This window comes from Mercenaria mercenaria, chromosome 18 (genome assembly GCF_021730395.1).
Source record: "Mercenaria mercenaria strain notata chromosome 18, MADL_Memer_1, whole genome shotgun sequence".
NCBI classification, from domain to species: Eukaryota; Metazoa; Mollusca; class Bivalvia; order Venerida; family Veneridae; genus Mercenaria; species Mercenaria mercenaria.
Window position 1 is genome coordinate 17,196,487 of NC_069378.1, and position 22,012 is coordinate 17,218,498.

General features: G+C 35.1%; 1 protein-coding gene across 29 annotated transcripts in view; it reads left to right on the plus strand.

Annotated features, from left to right (window-relative positions):
- The first annotated feature begins 3,579 nt into the window (after positions 1-3,579).
- LOC123538660 (uncharacterized protein KIAA2012 homolog) overlaps positions 3,580-22,012 on the plus strand; it is a 107,673-nt gene continuing 89,240 nt past the window's right edge. For all 29 annotated transcript variants that reach the window (XM_053530734.1, XM_045322908.2, XM_053530732.1 and 26 more), the window contains exons 1-7: positions 3,580-3,938; positions 6,172-6,278; positions 7,113-7,353; positions 8,689-8,851; positions 11,137-11,319; positions 12,697-12,899; positions 14,313-14,399. In XM_053530734.1, the coding sequence (XP_053386709.1) occupies positions 3,837-3,938; positions 6,172-6,278; positions 7,113-7,353; positions 8,689-8,851; positions 11,137-11,319; positions 12,697-12,899; positions 14,313-14,399 (1,086 nt within the window). In that variant the 5' untranslated portion in view covers positions 3,580-3,836. The remainder of the gene's footprint in view (positions 3,939-6,171; positions 6,279-7,112; positions 7,354-8,688; positions 8,852-11,136; positions 11,320-12,696; positions 12,900-14,312; positions 14,400-22,012) is intronic.

Below are 22,012 nucleotides of genomic sequence, written 5' to 3' on the forward strand. Positions count from 1 at the left end.
ATTATTATTATTATTATTATTATTACTAATCCAAATTTGTTGAGCGCCCATTTAATATAAAATATACGTTCAAGGGCGCTTATGAATTAAACATGTGACATATTGCAGATATGTAGGTAAATCATAAAAACATGGCATATGCAATATTAAAACTGAAAGTGAATGATTTGATTAATGGTTATTTGTATAACATTTATCGGGATGCATGTATTCTTCTATGTTCTAGTGTCTGCCATTAAGTTTCAAACATTGATGTTACGCTGCTTTGGTATGAGTAGCCAGAACATGTTAAAATCCTAATAAAGTCGTGTTACTCTGGCTGAACTCTGGTTACTCTGGCCAGCCAGAGTAATCAGACTTCTGGCTACTCTGGCTGAACTCTGCCTACTCTTGCCAGCCAGAGTTACCAGAGTTCTGGCTTCTCTGGCTACTATAAATAGCCAACTGAAAATAGTTATTAACTTGAAATTCGGTTTTAAACATGCTGTTTAGAAAGAAATAACATACTAAGTTTCAAGATCGAATTCAGCTAAGACTGAAAATGTTTTGCGAACACGGGACCTGATTACTCTGGCTACTCTTGCTGACCAGAGTAGCCAGAACATGTTAAAACCCTAGAAACTCTGGCTACTCTGGCCAGCCAGAGTAACCAGAGCTACTTTAATTAACCACTTGAAAATAGTTAATAACTTGAAATTCAGTTTTAAATATGCTATTTAGATAGAAATGACATATTAAGTTTCATAATTAAACTTAGCTAAGACTGAAAATACATGGTACCTGGTTACTCTGGCTACACTGGCTAGTCTGGCTGATCAGAGTAGCCAGAACATGTTAAAATCCTAGAAACTCTAGCTTCTCTGGCTGAACTCTGGCTACTCTGTTAGAAACAGCCAGAGTGACCAGAGCAAATGATATCCTGGTGACTCGGGCTACTGTTGCTACTTTGGCTGAACAGAGTAGCCAGAACATGTTAAAAATCTAGAAACTCTGCCTACTCTGGTTGAATTATGGCTACTCTGGCCAGCCAGAGTAACCAGAGTTCTGGATACTGGATGAACTCTTGCTTAACTCTGGCTACTCTGGCCAGCCAGAGTAACTAACCAGAGTTCTGGCTACTCCTGCTGAACTCTGGCTACTCTGGCTAGCCAGAGTAACCAGAATTATGGCTACTCTGACTGAACTCTGACTACTCTGGCCAGCCAGAGTAACCAGAGTTATGACTTCTCTGGCTGAACTCTGGCTACTCTGGCCAGCCAGAGTAACCAGAGTTTTGACTTCTCTGGCTGAACTCTGGCTACTCTGGCCAGCCAGAGTAACCAGAGTTTTGACTTCTCTGGCTACTCTGGCTAAACTCTGGCTGAACTCTGGCTGAACTCTGGCTACTCTGGCTGAACTGTGGCTACTCTGGCTACTCTGGCTGCTCTGGCTAATTTCACGCACATACAAATTACAGTCTTTTAAAAAGGTAATACTTTTAACTATTCCTAATAGACAGTTAGACTCTCAGACGTCCCTTGGATGAACAATGATGTAAGGAAGAACATGCGAAAGCATTAGCGTATTTACAGAAAAGCAAATTCATTCCATCACTGGCAAATGTTTCGACAAGTAGGAAATAATTTTATTTGTTTTACTCATTTTTGAAGCCAAATCACAATACTTCACCAAACTTTAAGACAAGCTTAAAACGGGCCATTCTCTTCCAAAGACTGGTGGAATACTTCAAAAATATTTAATCTCTGAAAGGAACAACAATACTATTTCTCCACTATAATTCCAAAACACGTCAAACAACATCTTCTGATTTCGAAAAGGCTAATTTTTTAAATGATTACTTAAAAGAGCAGAAATACATTGACGACGAAATTAAAGAGAATCCTGTCTCGGTCCTACAAATTCTACCAGCAGTTTATGTGAAATGCATCTTTTACCAGTAGAAACTGAAGATGTCTTGAAAGTCTCTACCAGTTCATAAGGCCGCAGGTCCTGATGGTATAAGCATCTAGCTACAGTTAGGGCAACTGCTTGAAAATTATGTTGCGACAGCTATTTTTGGCAAAATCTGAGGTGTTGTCTTATGCTACTTAAAATGCCATAAAACCCTAGAGACTGTTGATATCAAGCTAAAACCTTGTATATTTTCATGCATTTAGGTTGCTTGTACATTTCAAATGAAACTGGCACAATGTTAAAGAAAAAAAATTCTAATCCGACAAACGCGTTTCCATATTTCGACGGACGGACCGTCAGGGGAGGTAACTAGAGTAGCGGTTTGGGAGTACATGTATAGATCTATCTATCTATCTACAAATACTGCATGACACCCTTGCGAGTATTTTATGCAGGTGCGCGTCAGTGCATAAGAGATTAAAAGCAGGAATGTACAGGAGAATTAAAGTAATACATAAAGTATTTGTGAGAATTTGAGAAAAAGCTGATAGTGCTAATAAAAAGGCGAAATGTACAGTAAAAGGATTAAAAACAGCCTGGTCACTCAGAAGTCCTGGCCCAGTTTGGTTACCCCTTGCCTAAACTGGTCCAGGGTAGGTGCTTGAGCAATGTCAGCCGGCAAAGAATTCCAGAGAATGATGGTAGCCGGGTAGAAAGAGAACTTGTAATAATTACAGGGTGTTTGAATTTGCCGGAAAGATTGGGAATGCATGTGTCTAGTGAGCCGGGTAGGAGGTAAAATATAAGATGGCATTGTCACTGCAACCAGTCCATGGACAATCTTGTAAAACATCAGTAGCCTGGCATCATTTCTTCTGTTTGCAAGGGAACGCCACCCCAATTGCTTTAACATGTGTGTGACACTGCTGTAATTTGAATAGTCACTGGTGACCCATCGAGCGGCCCTGCGTTGGACCATCTCGATTTTATGTATGTTGAGCTGTGTATGTGGACTCCACACTGAGCTGCAGTACTCTAGTTGTGGTCTAACAAGGGTTTTGTAGGCAAATTCCCTAATATTTTGCTGTTTGGAGGGAATATTGCGCTTAATGAAGTTAAGTGTTTGACCAGCTGTTGAAGTGACCTGGTTTATGTGTTTGTTCCAGTTTAGATCTGAAGTGATGCTAACACCAAGGTATTTTGCATCACTCACGGTTTCTAGTGTCTGCCCATCTACTGATGTGATGTTCGTAATTTTAAGAAGATACAGGTTAAAGGCACTGCCGCAGCAGAAAATTAGATTTTTAAAACAATTTCAATGATTTTGATTGGGGTGATATAGATCTATATGAATCATCGGAAGCATTTCGCGGTTTAAATCATCAAATCTGAATAAGAAATGACAAAGTTTTGCAACTTAGGCCTAGATTCTATTTAAAAAACAACAACAACAAAAAAAAACATCACCTGTTCTGTAACTTGTTGTCTACTTTTAGCTCTTAGTTATAAATTTGAGCTATTAAAATTGTATAGGTTATTAGGTGTAGAGATCTACAGCTATGGTTTAACAGCTCTAAAGATTATTAGTTATCTCATTTGCATAATGATAAAAATGATTTTAAATTTCGCGCCATTTAAAGACGGAACCGGTGGAAAATACCAAATTGCGCACGCACCAAGCAACGATATAAACAATATGGCGGACGTGGGTTTTATGTGTCAAATTTTATGAATTATATCGGGTGTTCGTTATCTGTATTGGGGTCATAAACCGTGAAATCGAGCCTATTGTTTTGTTTACACTTATCTTTCTAATAAAGATAATGTCAAGGCTATTGTTTACAAACTAATGAAAGAGAAAATGAATGAAACTTGTGAACTAATTGCCCCAGATTGGACCTAATTGAATTTTAATTGACATTTGATTAAAGGGCACTGATAAAATGGCTACGGGCAGTGCGTTGAATTTATCTTTACTTTCAAGGGGTGTTGGAGAGGTAACAAGGAATGGATCTGAGAAAGTTGATGTCATTTTTGAACCACAGGTATTGTTTTAGATCTGCTTGCTTAAAATTTATTAATTTAATAAATAATTAAAAAAATGTGTATATGCTTGTGATTATTGCATCTGTATTGATACTCAAAATGATCTCACTGATCAGCAACTATTATTGAGGGTGTGTGTGCGCTTGATGTTAGATGCTGATCGTGCAATCTAGTCCCAGCTCTAGAGCACGTACATTTTCAAAGGTATCGTTTTTGGTACAAGTTACAAATGAGTCTGGTAATTAGTTCCAATCGCAGATGGATTGAGGCACAAATGAGTTTTTTGTATATGTCTATATTACTTGTCACTTGTTTAATTGCTTTAGAGTTGGATCTTTAATTAATTAAATTGTTGTTGCCTTGGGTTGTATGCCAGAAGATTATTTGCGGGGACGGCCTCCAGGTTGTAGACGATCTTGTGTAGGAATACCGGGCACTGGTCTCGTCGGCGCTGCTTTAACCTTTGGCCTGCTGGCAGCAAGTGATCTTCTTCTTAATACTACACTCCCTCATAGTAATGAAGATTATGTGTAGGCGCTGGTGAATTTAAAATAACTAAAAATATAGTGTTTGTACATACGGAAATTTACAGTACAGGAGCTAAAAGTCTTTTTTTTTTTTTCTTATACAAATTTAGAATAAAATATTTGAACAGTAGAATGATTAGTTGATGTTGTTTAATTAACTATGGCTGAGACAACAACAGGCACAGTGACGATGGTCTTAAACATGTCAACTGTGGCTGCTTCATGGGCTGTAATAGGCAACATGTTCCACTGGCTAATGGTCCTGGGATAGAATGAAAATTTATAGGAGTCTTTAGATGTTCCAATGTGCCTGAATGTGTATATGCTACCATACCTTGTTCTTAAGCCTGTAGAGACCAAGAAATTATTTTCAGGGTAAATAGCTACAATGTGATGGACTATTTTATAAAACATGATGAGTCTTGCCCTAGTTCTTCTGATTTCTAGGGCTGGCCAATTCAAATTATTTAGCATGTCTGAGACCAAACTTGTATTATGATAATGAATGGTGACAAATTTTGCGGCTCTTCTCTGAACCCTCTCAATCTGATTTCCTGGCTGTCAAAATTCCAGAAGTTTCCATGGAATGTCTTTGAATTTCCATGGAAGTCCGGACTCTGGAGTATACGGACATACTTTCCGGAGCTTGATATGGAATACTGCGGAAAAATGTCCAGGGATTTCTGGAGAACTTTCCATGGACAATTTTCTGGAGTGATTCCACGGACGCCCGTGAACAGTTTTCCAGAGTTAGATCTGATTTCTAGGGCTGGCCAATTTAAATTATTTAGCATGTCTGAGACCGAACTTGTATTATGATAACGACTGGTGACAAACTTTGCGGCTCTTCTCTGAACCCTCTCAATCTGATTTCCTGGCTGTCAAAATTCCAGAAGTTTCCATGGAATGTCTTTGAATTTCCATGGAAGTCCGGACTCTGGAGTATTCGGACAAACTTTCCGGAGCTTGATATGGAATACTGTGGAAAAATGTCCAGGGATTTCTGGAGAACTTTCCATGGACAATTTTCCAGAGTGATTCCACGGACGTCCGTGAACAATTTTCCAGAGTTATTCCGCAGTTGTCCAGGAAGTTCTGCTGACAGTATTATTCAATAGCAATAAATGTGATTTATAGACTTTTTTGCAGTACATGTATAGTGACCAATAACACTTCAGTACACTTTTGCAGTTTCAAACACTATATGATATATATGAACAAGGAAAATGAATCTTTGCCAGTTTAAAGTGACTGGTTAGAATATTTTTTAAGCATATACATAGTTTCCAACAAAGATTAGTTACACTTAAATAATGACAATATTTTTATGACAAGCGTAATAGTTTTTAGTAAAAAAAGATTAATAAACCTTTCTGTTTTATGTTTGAGCATTATGTATCTAGGCAAAATACAGAAAGAAGATAATATATTTAATATTTTTATTTTTTCAAAGTCTTTATGAAAATAAGTCATGACTGTTTAATTTTGAAGTCTATAAAGTGCTGGTACTCACATTTATTATTATCAAATCAAGAATTGCTTATTTTTGATTAACATAAGTGTTTTTGACATGCATTGTCATTATAAATTTAGATTATAACTAAGTATAATAAATTTACACAATTCATTACTTTATGTAGTTGAAAATATGTTTTTATCATGTTAGATTTCTTAAAGTGAATTTTTTATTTGTTTTATGTTTCAGGATTATTTTAACTTTGTAGAAGAATCACATGACAGACCTTTTTTCCTGCCCCCGCTTCAACCTAGGTATCATGGGTTTACTAGTGAGCCCTCACAACTCTCTTCAAGGTATTTATACCATTTTTTATATACACAAACAGATTGATGTTTCATGAAACATGATTAAGTTAATTTCGGGAGTGAATTTTGATTTAACTTGTAAAAGTCACTAAAGTTTAAAATAAATCATAAAAATGTTAAATATACTACTAATGCTGAAGAATATGATTTTGTAACTTCTTATATTTACATACAGTGAAACACCACTCACTCAAGCACACAGGAGCCCCAGACTTGATTTGTCCCCTGCTGTTTTGCTTGTATTTTCTATGTTTTGATTGCTTGAAACTGCTTGATATATAACTTCAGCATTTTGGTCATCCACATGAGACTTCAAGTGATTAAACAAATATTTGTGCACATGTAAAATTAAGCAGTTAATGAGCGACTGTGAATTTTTGTTGCAACAAACATTTATATCGGTACATCTGAGTTTTGCAGATAAGTGTATTGATAACTCCATTTTCATTCTGCATTATTTAATTTTACTTTAAATCTGGAATCTGTTACCACTAAGTCATAAATATTTAGGAATGGGGGTTAATTTTCTTAGATTTCTTGGTTAATTGCATCAGTCTACAAAATTTAATCTCAACGAACATAAGAAATTGCCATTCATTTCACCTTCAAAAGTTGAAATCCATGTATTCATATTTCCACAAAACAGCTATTTTGGCACAAAGCATGAAATTTCATGTCCACCAAATTAAATGACTTCACAGTACTTGTTTAATTCGTATAATTGTATTGTATATTAAAACTGACTGGTCTATCCTTTATCAAACAGAATGTTGTTGTTTGAAGAATTCTGAAGTTTGAAGACAAGTGCACATTTTATTTCAGATACAGTAGCAAAGATGCAGTCCATTTACCAAAAACGTTCACAACTCGCAAAGGAGCTTTGCTGCTCTTTTCTGAGGACATGGCACACAGAACAAAAGCTGTTGAGGCTAAGAAGCACCGGCATCAAGGTTTCCATAGCGACCGAGATATAACACTGTCCAGTCTGGAAGAATCAAGCACAGATAGAGATCTGAAAACCGTAGATGATTTAGCTAAATCTATTCTGGCTTATGGAAGCATTGTAAGTGTGAACTGAGTGCCATCAAACCTGTATTAAGCTAGCCAAGGGAGTGAGGCAATATATGGCTGTCTACTGCAGGTGGCTGTTTAAGACAAGTTGAAATTAGACTAAAAACTCAGTTTGGGATTAGTTAGCTGACTGACTGCTGAAGGCAAGTGGCTGCTTAATGTTGGTGGCTGTTGAAATAGGTTCAATTGATTATAATTATTTGTATACATTTTTGTATACATTTCACTTGCCCCGGCATCGCTGTTGGTTAAAGTTTTTGATAAAATCAAATATCTCTGTTACTTTCAAAGTAATTGGCTTGAAACTAAAATAAAATAGTTATTTACTATCAAAGACAAAGTCTACACCAGAAGAAACAATCCCCATAACTCTGATTTGAATTTTGACAGAGTTATGCCCTTTTTACCTTACAATTTTTTGGTTAAATTCTTTGATAAAGTAAAATATCTCTGTTACTATCAAAACTTTTGACTTGAAACTTAAAATGTTTTTTTTTACTATTAAAGTCTACACCAGAAGAAACAATCCCCTGATACAATACTCTGATTATATATTTGATTGAGTGAGGCCCCTTTTACTGGCAAAGCTCTAATTCAAAGTCAAGAACTGAGAAAAGTTGAGCATGCTGACAGCTCTTGACTATTTCTGTCAAACACTACTGCTAATCAACTCGGTTGATATTCTTCATATTTGTTTTAAATATCATCATCTTTGTATCGCTCATTGTATCAAATATACCATGGATTATGATTAATGGCTTGGTACATTATTAGTAGCTTTCCTTCTCATATGAAACATTTTCTTAACAAACATAGAGCAATTCAGTTCTTCTTAATCCCAGTGTTCAACATAGCTGGCATTTACTTCATTATTTTACATTTATTCAACACTGAAAAGTGTACATTCAACAAAAAATGTAATTTTCAGTTTTAATTCTTCATCATAAATCCTAAAATTAGTGGTTGCCCACTGAGTTTTGACTTTCAGGGACAAGAACACGTGTTCTTATTTCTGACACTGAATCTTTAGGCTTCATTTGCATGTGTAGGTTATTTATCATGTAAATATTTGTACTGTATCTTTAAATAATATGAATGATTTCCTCAACAAAATGTTGCCTTCTTGATCAGGAAATTATTGCCCAGACAGTGTAAACAAGAACCAATATTTTTACACTTTAAATTATAATGTATTACTAAGACAAATTTAAAAGTTTAGCTGTATCTAAAGCTTGTTTACTTTTCCAAATTGGAGGAAGAATGAATGGTCAATGCATGTACTTTATCTGGCCTTATAATTGCATATTAGATTTTGCTATATTTCTAGGATGAAAGCGGTAACATGAATTTAAAGGTTATGGCTCAGCGTACCAAAAAGCGTAGATATGACTTTGAACGTCAGATACGACCAGGGTTCTCAGCCAAGAGATATCTCTCTACCTGGACAAAAACATGGGATGATACAACTCTAGAAAAAGTTATCAGTAAAGGTACGAAGTAATATTGTAATAGTTCAGATTAAATTTTCATCTTTAAACATCTGTCATGAATTTGATCTCACTGATAATTCCCATTATTGCACCAAAAAGCATAGAATGAAACATCATGTTTTCAGTTCAATGCCTTTGACATTACAGTGAGACATTGCTGACTTGTGCATCTTTGGCTAGAGTAATTTACATGACCACTTCTTCCTTTTTCCTAGTTTCAGCTCAACCTGAGCACAAAGTGCTCTGGGTGAGCTATTGTGATCACTTACTGTCTGTAATACGTCTGTCCACACTTTTCTTTGAACAACATCTCCTTGGAAACAAGGTGGTTGTAGTTAATAAAATTTGGTCAGGATGTTTCCTTTGGTTGTCTTCTTCCAAAGTTGTTAAAACAGGTCTTAGTTGCACATAGGGGCTGCCAGAACTGTTTAAACGACATCTAGCATGTCATTCCTCCTAAACTATAGGACAGATTTTGAAATAATGTCACACAAATGGTCCTTGTATGAACCTCTACCAAGTTTGTTCAAATTATTGTGATTCGTCCAAAACATGGCCAATAGGGGGCATGGTCACTGTATTTGAATGGCTGGAATACATAGATAACACAATTTGTTTGCTTATGGTCCCTTCTGTGATTTTGATTGGTCAGTGTTTAATCTAGTTCAGGACTTAAGAAGTATGTTTTAAGCTTGACGGTTTCAAATTTTTAAAAAGTTTAGCTTTTGTTGTCACCCTTTCATTGACGTTGGCCTTGGTCACAAGTTTTGCATGTAAGCAGGTTTCTTTAAAACTGCAAGGCCAACAAGGCCAAATTCTTTTAAACTTCAGCCGTATCTCGCATCATGAGGTGACATCACAGGACAAGGAACATAAGTATAGCTTTTATTTTGTCAAAATTATGCCCATTTTTAGATAGTTTGGATGAAAGCAGGATTCTCAAAAGTGTCTAGGCAAAATGGTTTCAAACTTCACACTTTGCCATCATGAGGTGACCTTGTAGGGCAAGTTACATAACTATAGCTATTAATTTGTGAAAATTATGCCCCTTTTTAGCTGGAGTATATGAAATTTTTCATACAATTGGACTGATATTGTCAACTTTCATTAGCATCAGTCTGTGTAACAAAACTAATTTTGGCATATAGACAGGTTTCTCAAAACCTATGAAGCCAATTGCTTTCAAACTTAATGCACACGGGGCAAGTTATATAACCGTAACTTTTATTTTGTCAAAACTATGCCCCTTTTAATTTAAAAAAAATGGTTAGAGTAAGGCATATAGACTTGTGTCTCAAAAACTACTAGACCAGATGCTTTCAAACTTCACACAATGTCATGTGTTTGGCACCAAATAATGTCCTCACAGGGCAAGCTATGTAACTCTATCTTTTATTTTTAACAAAGTTTTGCATGTAAGCCTATTACTATGGGACCAAAAGTTTTTTGATTCTCCAAACATTGTTAGATAACCTCACATAGCTTGTTTTATAACTTTGGCACACAACTTGACAAAATTATGCCACTTTTCCATCTTAGAAAATATATCTAAAGCCTTTGTATGTAAGTTAGTATTTGGTGGAAGGGTATCAAATAGTCAAATGAGCCGCACCATGAGAAAACCAACATAGTGCATTTGCGACCAGCATGGATCCAGACCAGCCTGCGCATCTGTGCAGTCTGGTCAGGATCCATACTGTTCGCTGACATTAGACAGCAACTGTAGTTAATACAGTCACCAGAACATGCTCAGTAGTAAAAGAAGGTAAATGTTAATTATATTTTGATTGAAATTGATACTTTCTAGTCTAATTTCTTGAACAGGAACTTGCTTTGACCTTGTAGTTAAGATGGCTGATTTCAAATCAGTTGCCCCACACCTCTGTTAGATTGAGCCTTACTTACTGTGGTTTTTCAATCTGCTTGCAGAAGGAAGTAGGTTCTAGAAAGCTTTTTGTGGTTGAAATGATACATAATTATATGGATTTCTGGGTGTGGTGTGGGTTGGGATGGGGTCTTTTATTACCATCGAAAGCTGGGAAGATGTCATATTCTTCTGAAAGAAACAGTATCAAACTTTGCATGAAATACATGAATATGTGATATGCTCTTATCAAACAAACTGCAGAAAACATTCCTTTTGTATCATTGTATCTTTGCTGACTTTCCCTAAGTACCAAACTTATACATTTTCTAATAACTATGAACCATATTAGTCAACCTGTATTTGGTAAGTCAGTGGATTGAAAATATTTAAAACTGACAGAAGTTTTGTTACTTTCCAGGATATTTGACAGAGAAATCATTATTTTACTACAATCCACTTCTACCCCACCTGTCTCGAAGATTGAACGATGACCTTTCACATTACCCCACCCCATATAAGCTGATGAGAAGTATGCTGATGTCACCAGGAAGTTTGTCAGGCTATACTTTCTATAGAGTGAGACCAGAGTCACAGGAAACAGGTAAACTCCTAGTTAAAACAAATTATTTGAAATTAATTGTAGAGAAGTTCAGATATTTCATGTTAACGACACATGACTTCTGGTTCCTAGATTTTTTACCAGTACTAGCACTTAGATTAAGGAGCACAAGGATCAGATTCAAATTGCACCACTCTGCCCAAAAGCTAGTGGAATACTTTGTGAAAGCAACATAAGATGTTTAAAAGATGAGAATTAATGCATATGTATATTAAAGACACTACACTCTCAGTACTTCTTCTGGCAATATACAAAACATGGAAAAAAGAAGTATATAACAGTTTACTTTATCAGTATTCATAAATTCTATTAACCCTTAGCCTGCTGGCGGCAAATAATTTTGCCTTTGCGACCAGTGCAGACCAAGATCAGCCTGCACATCCGTGCAGGCTGATCATGGTCTGCACTGTTCGCTATTCAGTCAGTAAATTTTCAGTGAACACCCCTTTGAATAATAAATGGTACTGCCCAAATTAAATGATGAACCAGTCCATTTTAGAAATTTAGCATGGTAAGGGTTAAAATAGCAGCAGTTTTCTGAAATAAGAAAGCTCAGAAACAGTTAATGATACACTGGCATATTGTAAAATAGTTTAATTTTGTTAGCATAAAATTTCATGGTTTGGAAAATATAGCTATTTCATGGGGACTTGAACCTGCAGATTTTAAGTTTAACTGAATAGAATATAAATGGAGTTTTGTTCTTTTCACCAGGATTTAATTTCTTTGACAAATTGCATGGAAACTCATCCATAACAACTATTAGCAATAAAGCATGTTGATATAGTGTGGCGTAAGGGGCATAGTTGCCTGAAAAAGATGCGGTTCACATATTACTATGAAATCATTATTATTTTTGAGGGATTTATTTTCATGGATTTCCTTTTTTAGTCAATTCATGAACTTAATCCAAACAAATTGGTACAATTTCATTTCATTTTATGTTCAGAGTTAACCATTATCATGCTGGGCATGATTGAGTCTGCTTTTGTGACCAGTGTAGATCATGATCAGCCTGCACATCTGTGCAGTCTGATCATGATCTGCACTGCTCGCCATTCAGTCAGTATCTGTTTGGTAAGCACCCCTTTTAACCGTAAATGGTACTGTCCAAATTGAAAGATGGACACATTCATTGTAGAAATTTAGCAAAGTGTTAAAATTCACAAAATTCTTATTCCCATGAAATAGCCACTTAGAGAAAAACCATGAAATTTCATGCCCATGAAATAATTTGATTTTACAGTACTCTATGAAGTACATTGGATATGTCTGAGTTCCTACTTTATGATAAAAAAGCATGTTTAAAAACATGTAAACTTTTGGAATCTCATGTATTAAATCTGTATGCTCTTGCAGATTATATTGATATATCAGAAGATGAGGAAATGAGATCACTGGTCAAGTCAAGACAAGCTGGTTCTGTCAAGGTTGCAAGTGTCACTGCAGATGGACAGTTGAAGGAAGCGATATATGGTCAGCTAGACAGGCAAGCTCAGGCTGAGGTTTTAACAGACCTTCTTGTTAAGGGAGCCGTTCATTATGCCATGAAAACACAACAGGTCAGTTTTTGTTCATTAATAGAACTTGAGATTGGAAACCAGTCTCAAAAAAAACTCCGGCATCTGATTGGTTGATTCAGATCACAGTCTTTAAATTTACCAATGACAAATGTGCCTTTTAGACTGGTCTTCAATCTAATTTTTATAACCAAGTAGCCTGAATACAGTAAAACAGGATCACAAGGACACAAAGGTTTTTTGTTTTTTTTTTAACAGGAGGGGAAGGGGTCCAGGCCTGTGATTTGGGGAAATAAATAGCTAGGTATTTGGGCAAAGGGGAATAAAAAACCTGATGTAAAGTCAATTTTTTGGGAAAACTGCATGATTTAAAAGAAATGTTCTGAGGGGAAGGGGCCTATTAACGGCCCCTATTATGAAGGATGGTGGTCTAGTGGTAACATGCTTGACTGTCAATCCAGAGGTCCGGGGTTCGAATCCTGGTCCAGGCACTGGAAATTTCTGAGATGCTCTTGAGTTCCTCCCACCTAACTAGAGGCCTGTACTGGTTCTTCCCATGAAAGACGGCTTCGCGTGTAATACACTGGGCACGTTAAAGAACCAGACTGTCTATTCGCAAAGAACTAGGCTAAGTTAGCCGGACACGTCTGTATCTAAAACAGTTCTCTCTGTCTGTTCTGGGGGCTTTATCTCACTCTGTCCCTCTGGTCAGATCGCTATGTGTCTGTTCTAGTAGAGGATGAATTTCGTGCCCTGTGTGGCTGCGTTTGCTATATGTAAAGCGCCTTTGAATGTGTTTATCATGAAAAGGGCGCTATATAAATCTGGTATAATATAATACAAGGAAAAAAACCCTGCATAATAGTAAATAGAATAGTTATGTAACATGATATTATTATGTTGCTGTACAACTGGATCTGTTTTTTTCTACGTAATTAACATGATATCAAATAAAAATAACTGAATGATAATAAAGTAAAATATGGTACTGAAATATTAATAATTGAAAGTGTGCTAAAATGTTATTCTAATATGCTTGTTTTTGTTAAAATGCCAAAATGATGTCACGTTAACGATTACATCAGTGTTTTTGTTGCAACCAAGAAAGAGCGCAACTATATTTTATCTACTGTTTTAGATTAAGGGCATATTAGAATTGAAATAATGTATAGCAAAATTGTGTTTTACCTAAATTAATACACTCAAAATTGGTTATATGTCGCCAGAATAATTCACTTGGGCAACGTTCTAGTGAAATTATTCCGCTGTCATATAACCTCTTTTCATGTATTAATAATGTTAAAACATGGTCCTTCTATACATTATTTCTTAAATTAAGTTAAATAGAACATGTCAGTTCCAACACTGTATTTCAACTGTTGTATGTAAAAGTTTTAAAAAGTTTACAAGTTACTGATGTTTTCTTCTAATTCTGATAATTTTGTTGATTGACAGGAATTTGCTGGCAGAATTCTAGAAGAGTCAGAAGGTGGTTCAGAGACAAAAGTTGTGCCAAAATTTGACATGAGAGATGCAGTAGAGGTAGGTCTTCAATGAACTGCTGGCTCAGAGTTACTTTTTGATCCACCTTTTCTGTAACAAGGTTTTTCTTTGAATTCCTTCAAAATTTTTAACCTTTAGCCTGCTAAATTTCTAAAATGGACTGGTCTATCATTCAATTTGGGCAGTACCATGGTCATTTATTATTTGAAGGGGTGTTCACTGAAAATTTACTGACGAAATAGAAAACAGTGCAGACCATGACCACAGATGTGCAGGCTGATCTTGGTCAGCGCTGGTCGCAAAGGCAGAATCACTTGCCGCCAGCAAGCTAAAGGTTAAAGGTCATGGTGTAAGCTATACATCATACTATACAGGACTCCAGTGTTGGAAGTTGGAACTTTTTTTGAATTTTGAAATCACCTTTCTTACATTATAAATTTATGAACAGAATTATGTGATTTTCATTGGAGAATCCCTTCTTGTATAAAATTTTGGCTCATGAATATTTTTATCAAAGTTTATTTCCTTATTTTTTTCATGCTAATGAAGATTTTCTTAAAGTTATTATGACCTATTCTGTGGCCTGTTGAAATTCACATTCTAATACGCTTGTTTCTGTTACAACACGCTTACGCTTAAATGATGTCACGTTAACGTGCGATGATGTCAATGTTTTTGTTGCGACCAAGGAAGAGCGCTACTATATTTTTTCTACTGTTTTAGATAAAGGGCATATTAAAATCGAAATAATGTATAGAAAAATCATGTTTTACTTGAATTAATACACTCAAAATTATTCCGCGGACGTATAACCGATTTTGAGTGTATTAATTACAATAAAACACAGTTTTTCTATACATTATTTCTTAATTGAAGAATACCCAATAGAAACTGATTTATGACAGTAAGTTCAAAACTTCCGGAGATATTTTAACAGTTCATTTTTCCACCTGTGGAGTTCTTCAGGATAATGTGTAGTACCATTGGTTTTTTCAATTAAATTAAGAAAAATCAAGGAAGTACCTTGTTCAACAAAATGTGAATCTAGCTGTAGGTGTTTTAGATATTTTATATACTTTGACTGGTGTTGAAATCTACATTTATATTTGAATATTTTAGCTAGGGTCAGATCTGTACATCTAACAGAATAGAGTTGTGTGGGTAGGGAATTAAGCTTTGTTAAGATTATTCTTTCATTCATTCATTCATTCTTTCATTTGTTTGTGTTTGCTTGCATGTATGTTTGTTTCATTCATTCTTTTGTTTGTTTGTTTGTTCATTAATTGTTTGCATGTATGTTTCATTCATTCATTCATTTATTCTATCCATCCGTCCGTCCGTCCGTCCATCCGTCTGTTCATTGTTCGTTCATTCATTCATTCATTCATTCAGCTTTTATCATATTTTACTGTTTGATTTTTTAGCTCATCTGATTTTTTGAAAAAAAATGATGAGTTATTGTCATCACTTGAGCGGTTGTCGGCGTCGGCGTCGGCGTCGGCGTTGCTTGGTTAAGTTTTATGTTTAGGTCAGCTTTTCTCCTTAACTATCAAAGCTATTGCTTTGAAACTTGGAATACTTGTTCACCATCATAAGCTGACCCTGTATAGCAAGAAACATAACTCCATCTTGCATTTTGAAAGATTTATGGCCCCTTTTGTACTTAGAAAATATCAGATTTCTTGGTTAAGTTTTATGTTTAGGTCAACTTTTCTCCTACACTATCAAAGCTATTGCTTTGAAACTTGGAATACTTGTTCACCATCATAAGCAGACCCTGTACATCAAGAAACATAACTCCATCTTGCTTTTTGCAAGAATTATTGCCCCTTTTGGACTTAGAAAATCAGTTTTCTTGGTTAAATTTTATGTTTAGGTCAACTTTTATCCTAAACTATCAAAGCTATTGCTTTAAAACTTGCAACACTTGTTCACCATCATAAGCTGACCCTGTACAGCAAGAAACATAACTCCATCCTGCTTTTTGCAAGAATGATGGCCCCTTTTGGACTTAGAAAATATCAGATTTCTTGGTTAAGTTTTATGTTTAGGTCAACTTTTTCTCTTAAACCATCAAAGCTATTGCTTTAAAACTTGCAACTGTTGTTCACCATCATAAGCTGACCCTGTACAGCAAGCAACATAACTCCATCCTGCTTTTTGCAATAATTATTGCCCCTTTTGGACTTAGAAAAATCATTTTCTTGGTTGAATATTATGTTTAAGTCAACTTTTCTCATAAACTATCAAAGCTATTGCTTTAAAACTTGCAACAGTTTTTCACCATCATAAGTGGACACTGTACATCAAGAAACATAACTCTATCCTGATTTTTGCAAGAATGATGGCCCTTTTTAGACTTAGAAAATCATGGGTAGGACAATATTTCTATTATACAAAAAAAATCAGATGAGCGTCAGCACCCGCAAGGCGGTGCTCTTGTTTGAATGTATAATGACTCTTTTCCCTTATTGATACAGAGGCAGAGGATATTCTATTTATTTTCCCTTTCGTGGGAAACACAAATTATTTTCCATGAAGAAGATCTGTTAAATGTGTATCATTTAATATATCTGATTGAAAATTCAGTAATTGCTGGTAATTGCTGGTAAAAATAAGAAAACTTTACTGTGAAGGTTGCTGCATTTTAGGTAGTGCACCCTTAAATGACAGTCTCTAATTTCCATATATCACATATTCCTTTTAGGCAATTCAGCAATCTTTGAAGGTTAAGAAGCTCAACTGGCTTAAAACTTTCTGTAAAAAATCCCCAGAATAATCTGAATTGTATGTGGAGAATATGTAATTGACTGATTGTCTTTATGGGTGAATTATCTTAATTCGGTATCTTGCCATGTGCCGTTGTCATAATGGAAAGAATTAGCCTCAACCAGTATTCAGATGTGTCACCCTTACTAGCTAGAGGGCAGGTACCCTTACAAACAGAAATACCAACATCTTTCTGACTTTTATAGTGTGAATTTTTCATGTTACAAACATAAAGGAATACCTGGAAAATGTGAGGTTTAAGGTATGTGTTCGTCTGACTTACATACAGCAATACTGGCATCTTAGCTTTAAGGTAGGGGCCTCCGTGGCCAAGTGGTTAAGGTTGCCGACTTAAATCACTTGTTCCTCATGGATGTGAGTTCGAGCCTCACTCGGGGTGTTGAATTCTTCATGTGAGGAAGCTATCCAGCTGGCTTATGGAAGGTCGATGGTTTTACCCAGGTGCCCGCTTGTGATGAAATAATGCACAGAGGGGCACCTGAGTCCTGGGGTCTTCCTCCACCATCAAAGCTGGAATGTCACCATTATGACCTATAATTGTATTGGTGCAACGTAAAATCAAACAAAATAAAACATGTAAATAGTTTTAAGGTAACTATATTAAATTTTGCGATCTTATCTTTGTCCTAGATTTCATCCACCTCTTGAATAAGGCTTTAATGGTACTAAGTACTTTATAGGGCTTTTTATTGAAAAGATTGAAAATGAATATATAGGAGAGTTTTTGAGTGGTTTGCAATTAAAGTTTTTTACATTTATCTCAAAATCAAATTGACCTGTTACCTTGTATTGTAGATTTTTTCATTTGGAGGGTTTTATTACAGCACAAATAAGTAAAGTGCCTTAATATATAAGTCATTAATCCAATGGGGTGTCAAGGTATTTGAATAGCCATAAAACTGTCTGTCAGCAATAGTGTCAAATAAATAACTGTATAATTCATAAGGGATTTCATATTCCTTTTAGATAGTGTTGATAACCATTCTGGTCCACAAAAGTGACCAGACATAAACATTTGAGCCGCGCCATGACAAAACCAACATAGTGGCTTTGGACCAGCATGGATCCGGACCAGCCTGCGGATCCGCGCAGTCTGGTCAGGATCCATGCTGTTCGCTAACAGTTTCTCTAATTGCAACAGGCTTTGAAAGCTATGTTGGTTTTCTCATGACGTGGCTCATTTATTGATTTGTATGGGATTTCATATTTCTAAAGGATGCTAATTAAGTTTTTCTATTGATGTCTTTGACTTTTTCCTTCAGCTTAACTTTTAGCTTTATATGCATTACCTTTTATTTTCAGAAGAAAACTAAATCCTGATAAACAATGCAGATAATTTAACAATTTGTATTAATATTGATCTAACACATTTAAGATTTTCTTTAATATAAACAAAGAAGGATTTTACAGTGTACAATGAACACGTTTTGCAAAATTACCTACTGTTAGTGCCAAGGGAAGTAATGCGTCCATTTACGCCTAAAAAGGAATCCAGATTAGTATCCTTTCCTGGTGTAATTCGAACATGTTAGAATGGAATTAGATTTTAGTTTTGCATGTTTTGTTGGTAAATAAAACACGTTTTTTTCATTCAGATGTGTTGTAATTAATCACTCAGGCTGAACCTTCAGTCTTCATAATTAGATTACAAAGAATGCACCTGAACTCAAAACCGTGCTTTATTTGCCAACAAATCATGCAAAACTAAAACCTATTTCCCAATTGAATAGTTTATAATGTATAATTAGTTATATACTTAATAACCTCTGCTGGTATCCACTTTATTTCAGCCAAACTAATTGGCCTGTATGTTAAAAATCAGTAGAATTAAAGATATTCTAATTCAACTTGATGACAGTCACTGATTTCTGGTAAAAAGCAATTGAAATAATATATTATCTATATTATGTGAAAAATCATTCTGATAAAGTGCGTCATTAGAATTAGTGTCATTTTTTATCTTTGGTTTAATTTATTGAATCTTAAACATTAATATTGATGTAACTGGCAAAATAATTGTAAACTTTAAAAGCTTCATTGTAAACACAGCTAATCATGTGAAAGTGATATTGGTACCAGTTTGGGTGACAGTTTGAAATGACAGTAAGTTTAATTTTGACTGATCTACCTAAAAGATACACATTCAATTGTTACAGCTTGCCTCAACATTTTAGGTTAAAGTATCAAAGTCCAAAAACAGGCAGAATTAAAATTAATATCAGTGAACTATTACAGCCCATTTTCCGCTTAGAAAATTGGTTAAAAATTTCTGTGTAACTATCAAGCGGTTTCTCGGTACTAACTCTGTGTATTATTCAATTCTTCCCAGTTATTGAACTACTGAAGTTACCAAGTAAGATAACTCTTGGTTGAATTCAATTTAAATAATGGCTATTTTTCTAGTTTGAGTTTTGCATTCAGGATACTATCAAACTGTATCTCAGTAACAAGTAAGTAATAATGTATTGGACTGCAGCTTTACCCATAACATCCTTCTGAGACAATGTATATCCTTAACCAAGTTAGAGAACTCTTTATTGAAATTAAATCAAATTATGACCCTTACTTGACTTAGAAAATTTGATTGATGTTTTTTGTCAATTTATAAAAAAAAAATGATTTTAATAAATTGTGATATTAAAATAACTCAGTTTCATAAGTCTTTAAAAGTTGTGGCCCTTGTTCGAAGTAGATTTTTGTCGAATAGCCAAGCAAGCTGTCTTACATGTATGGAAAGGACGTTTCCTTATTTACTATCTGAAAAAAATTTTGTCGTACAAAAACAAATTCAATGTCAGGGTAAAATATGGATAATAATATCTTTACGTTTATTTGTTTTTGTAGTTGGTATTTAATGATATTTTATGATTGACTGATTGGGAACCGATAATCTGTTAATGAATAAACTATTTCATAAATATAATATAGATTGAAGTCTATATAGGGTTGTTGATGTTGGTGATAACATTTTATGCATAATGATTCCTTTGGTCTATACATGCGCTAAAACAAAATTTGAGTACTGTAAATAGGGTAGCTTTTGTAAGTATATAATTTGGTAACCACATACCAATATTAGTGCTGTGTAAGTGTTTTTTAACCTTTACCCTGCTAAATTTCTAAAATGGACTGGTCCGTCAACTGATTTGGGCAGCATCACTTATTATTCAAAGGGGCGTTAGCTGAAAACTTACTGACTAGATAGTGAACAGTGCAGACCATCAGGCTGAACTTGGTCTGCACTGGTTGCAAAATTAAGGCAGAATCTGTTGTGACATGCGGCCAGCAGGATAAATATAATGCGCATTCCCTGTGAAAAGGTACATGTGTTACAGCCCTGTAACATATGAATGAAAAGGTAATTATGTCAGCATTATCCAACAGTGCTGAAGTTCCCACAGGTTTATTGAACACTGTAATATATATTTGTTTTTTTTTGCTTTTTACATATTTAATGCTAGAATTATAAGTTTTAACACACAATTGTTTTATGTTAAAACTTCAGCAGAACTTTTCAGGATACGTCAGTACCCTCACCCTACCAGGCTCAGGTGCCACCCAATCCCTTGGGATTCTGCAAATTTAATAACACATAAAACATGTCTGTGTTATGCTTACAAAACAAACCTCTGAATTAAATTGTATTAAAGATGGATTGTCAAAAAAAAAAAACCCCAGCACACACAAATGTTCAGTTTACAGCACAAGGAATATCTTCTTTAAATGTGTGGGAACTATTTATTTTAATTAATCATTGTAGAAAAAAAACATATTGGATTTTAAACAGATTTAAAAAATATGGATCTTTGATAATTTTGGTTGTTATTTAAGTTTCAGCATGAGTAAATATATCGCTAATTGTGCAGTTTTAGGAATCGTGTACTTAGGATTTAAGTAATGAAAAGGGATTTAGAATTTTTTCAGTTTACTATATTGACAAATGCACAAACATGCACGCATGTTTCCTAATTGATTTTGCTTTTCTTTACGGGTTAATTTAAGGTTCAACTGGATCAGAGATTGCAGACAGATGAAAGGAAAAGGTTTTATTTTTAGCGAAAATAAATGAAACAATTTGGATTTAATCATCCCAACTGGAATGCTTTGTGTTCTCTATTGAGTTCTTGCAATCAAATGAAATATGATGATTTTGCTGCATTATGAATGTATGGAAGATGGAAAAATGTATTTCTGTATGGGGTAAAATGTGATAAATGGTTTTTCACAGAAAGGTGGGAGGCAATATGAAAAAATCCTGTTTTGAAGTACAGTCTAACCTGTCTTAAGCAGCCAGCCAGGGGAAGCAGACAATTTGGCCGCTAAAGCCAGGTGACCGTTGATCGGAGGTGCAGCCAGTATTTGTATTTTCCAGACTTCTGACCAGTTTAGTTTTTGGGCCCATTTCTTTTTTCGGTTTTCTATTATTATTTTACCAGGATACATTGACGTGCATTTGCCTTCACAATACAAATGATCTTCTTAGCAATCTAAAACTCTGGCGTGTTCTTTTTTTTTTTTAGCTCACCTGTCACCTGTCACATAGTGACAGGGTGAGCTTTTGTGATCGCCCTTCGTCCGTCCGTCCACAATTTTTTGTGAACCTGATAGAGACCACATTTTGCAAGCAATTTTAATTAAACTTGTACAAAACTTGTATTGGCATGATATCTTGGTTCATGTGCAGTCTGATCATGATCTGCACTATTCGCTATTCAGTCAGTACCTTTTTGGTAATCACCCCTTTTAACAGTTAATGGTAAAGTCCAAATTGAAAGATGGACAGGTTCATTATAGAAATTTAGTAGGGTAAGGGTTAAATAAATTGATAGTCAGTAACTTTGTGCTATATCAGACCTGTCTGT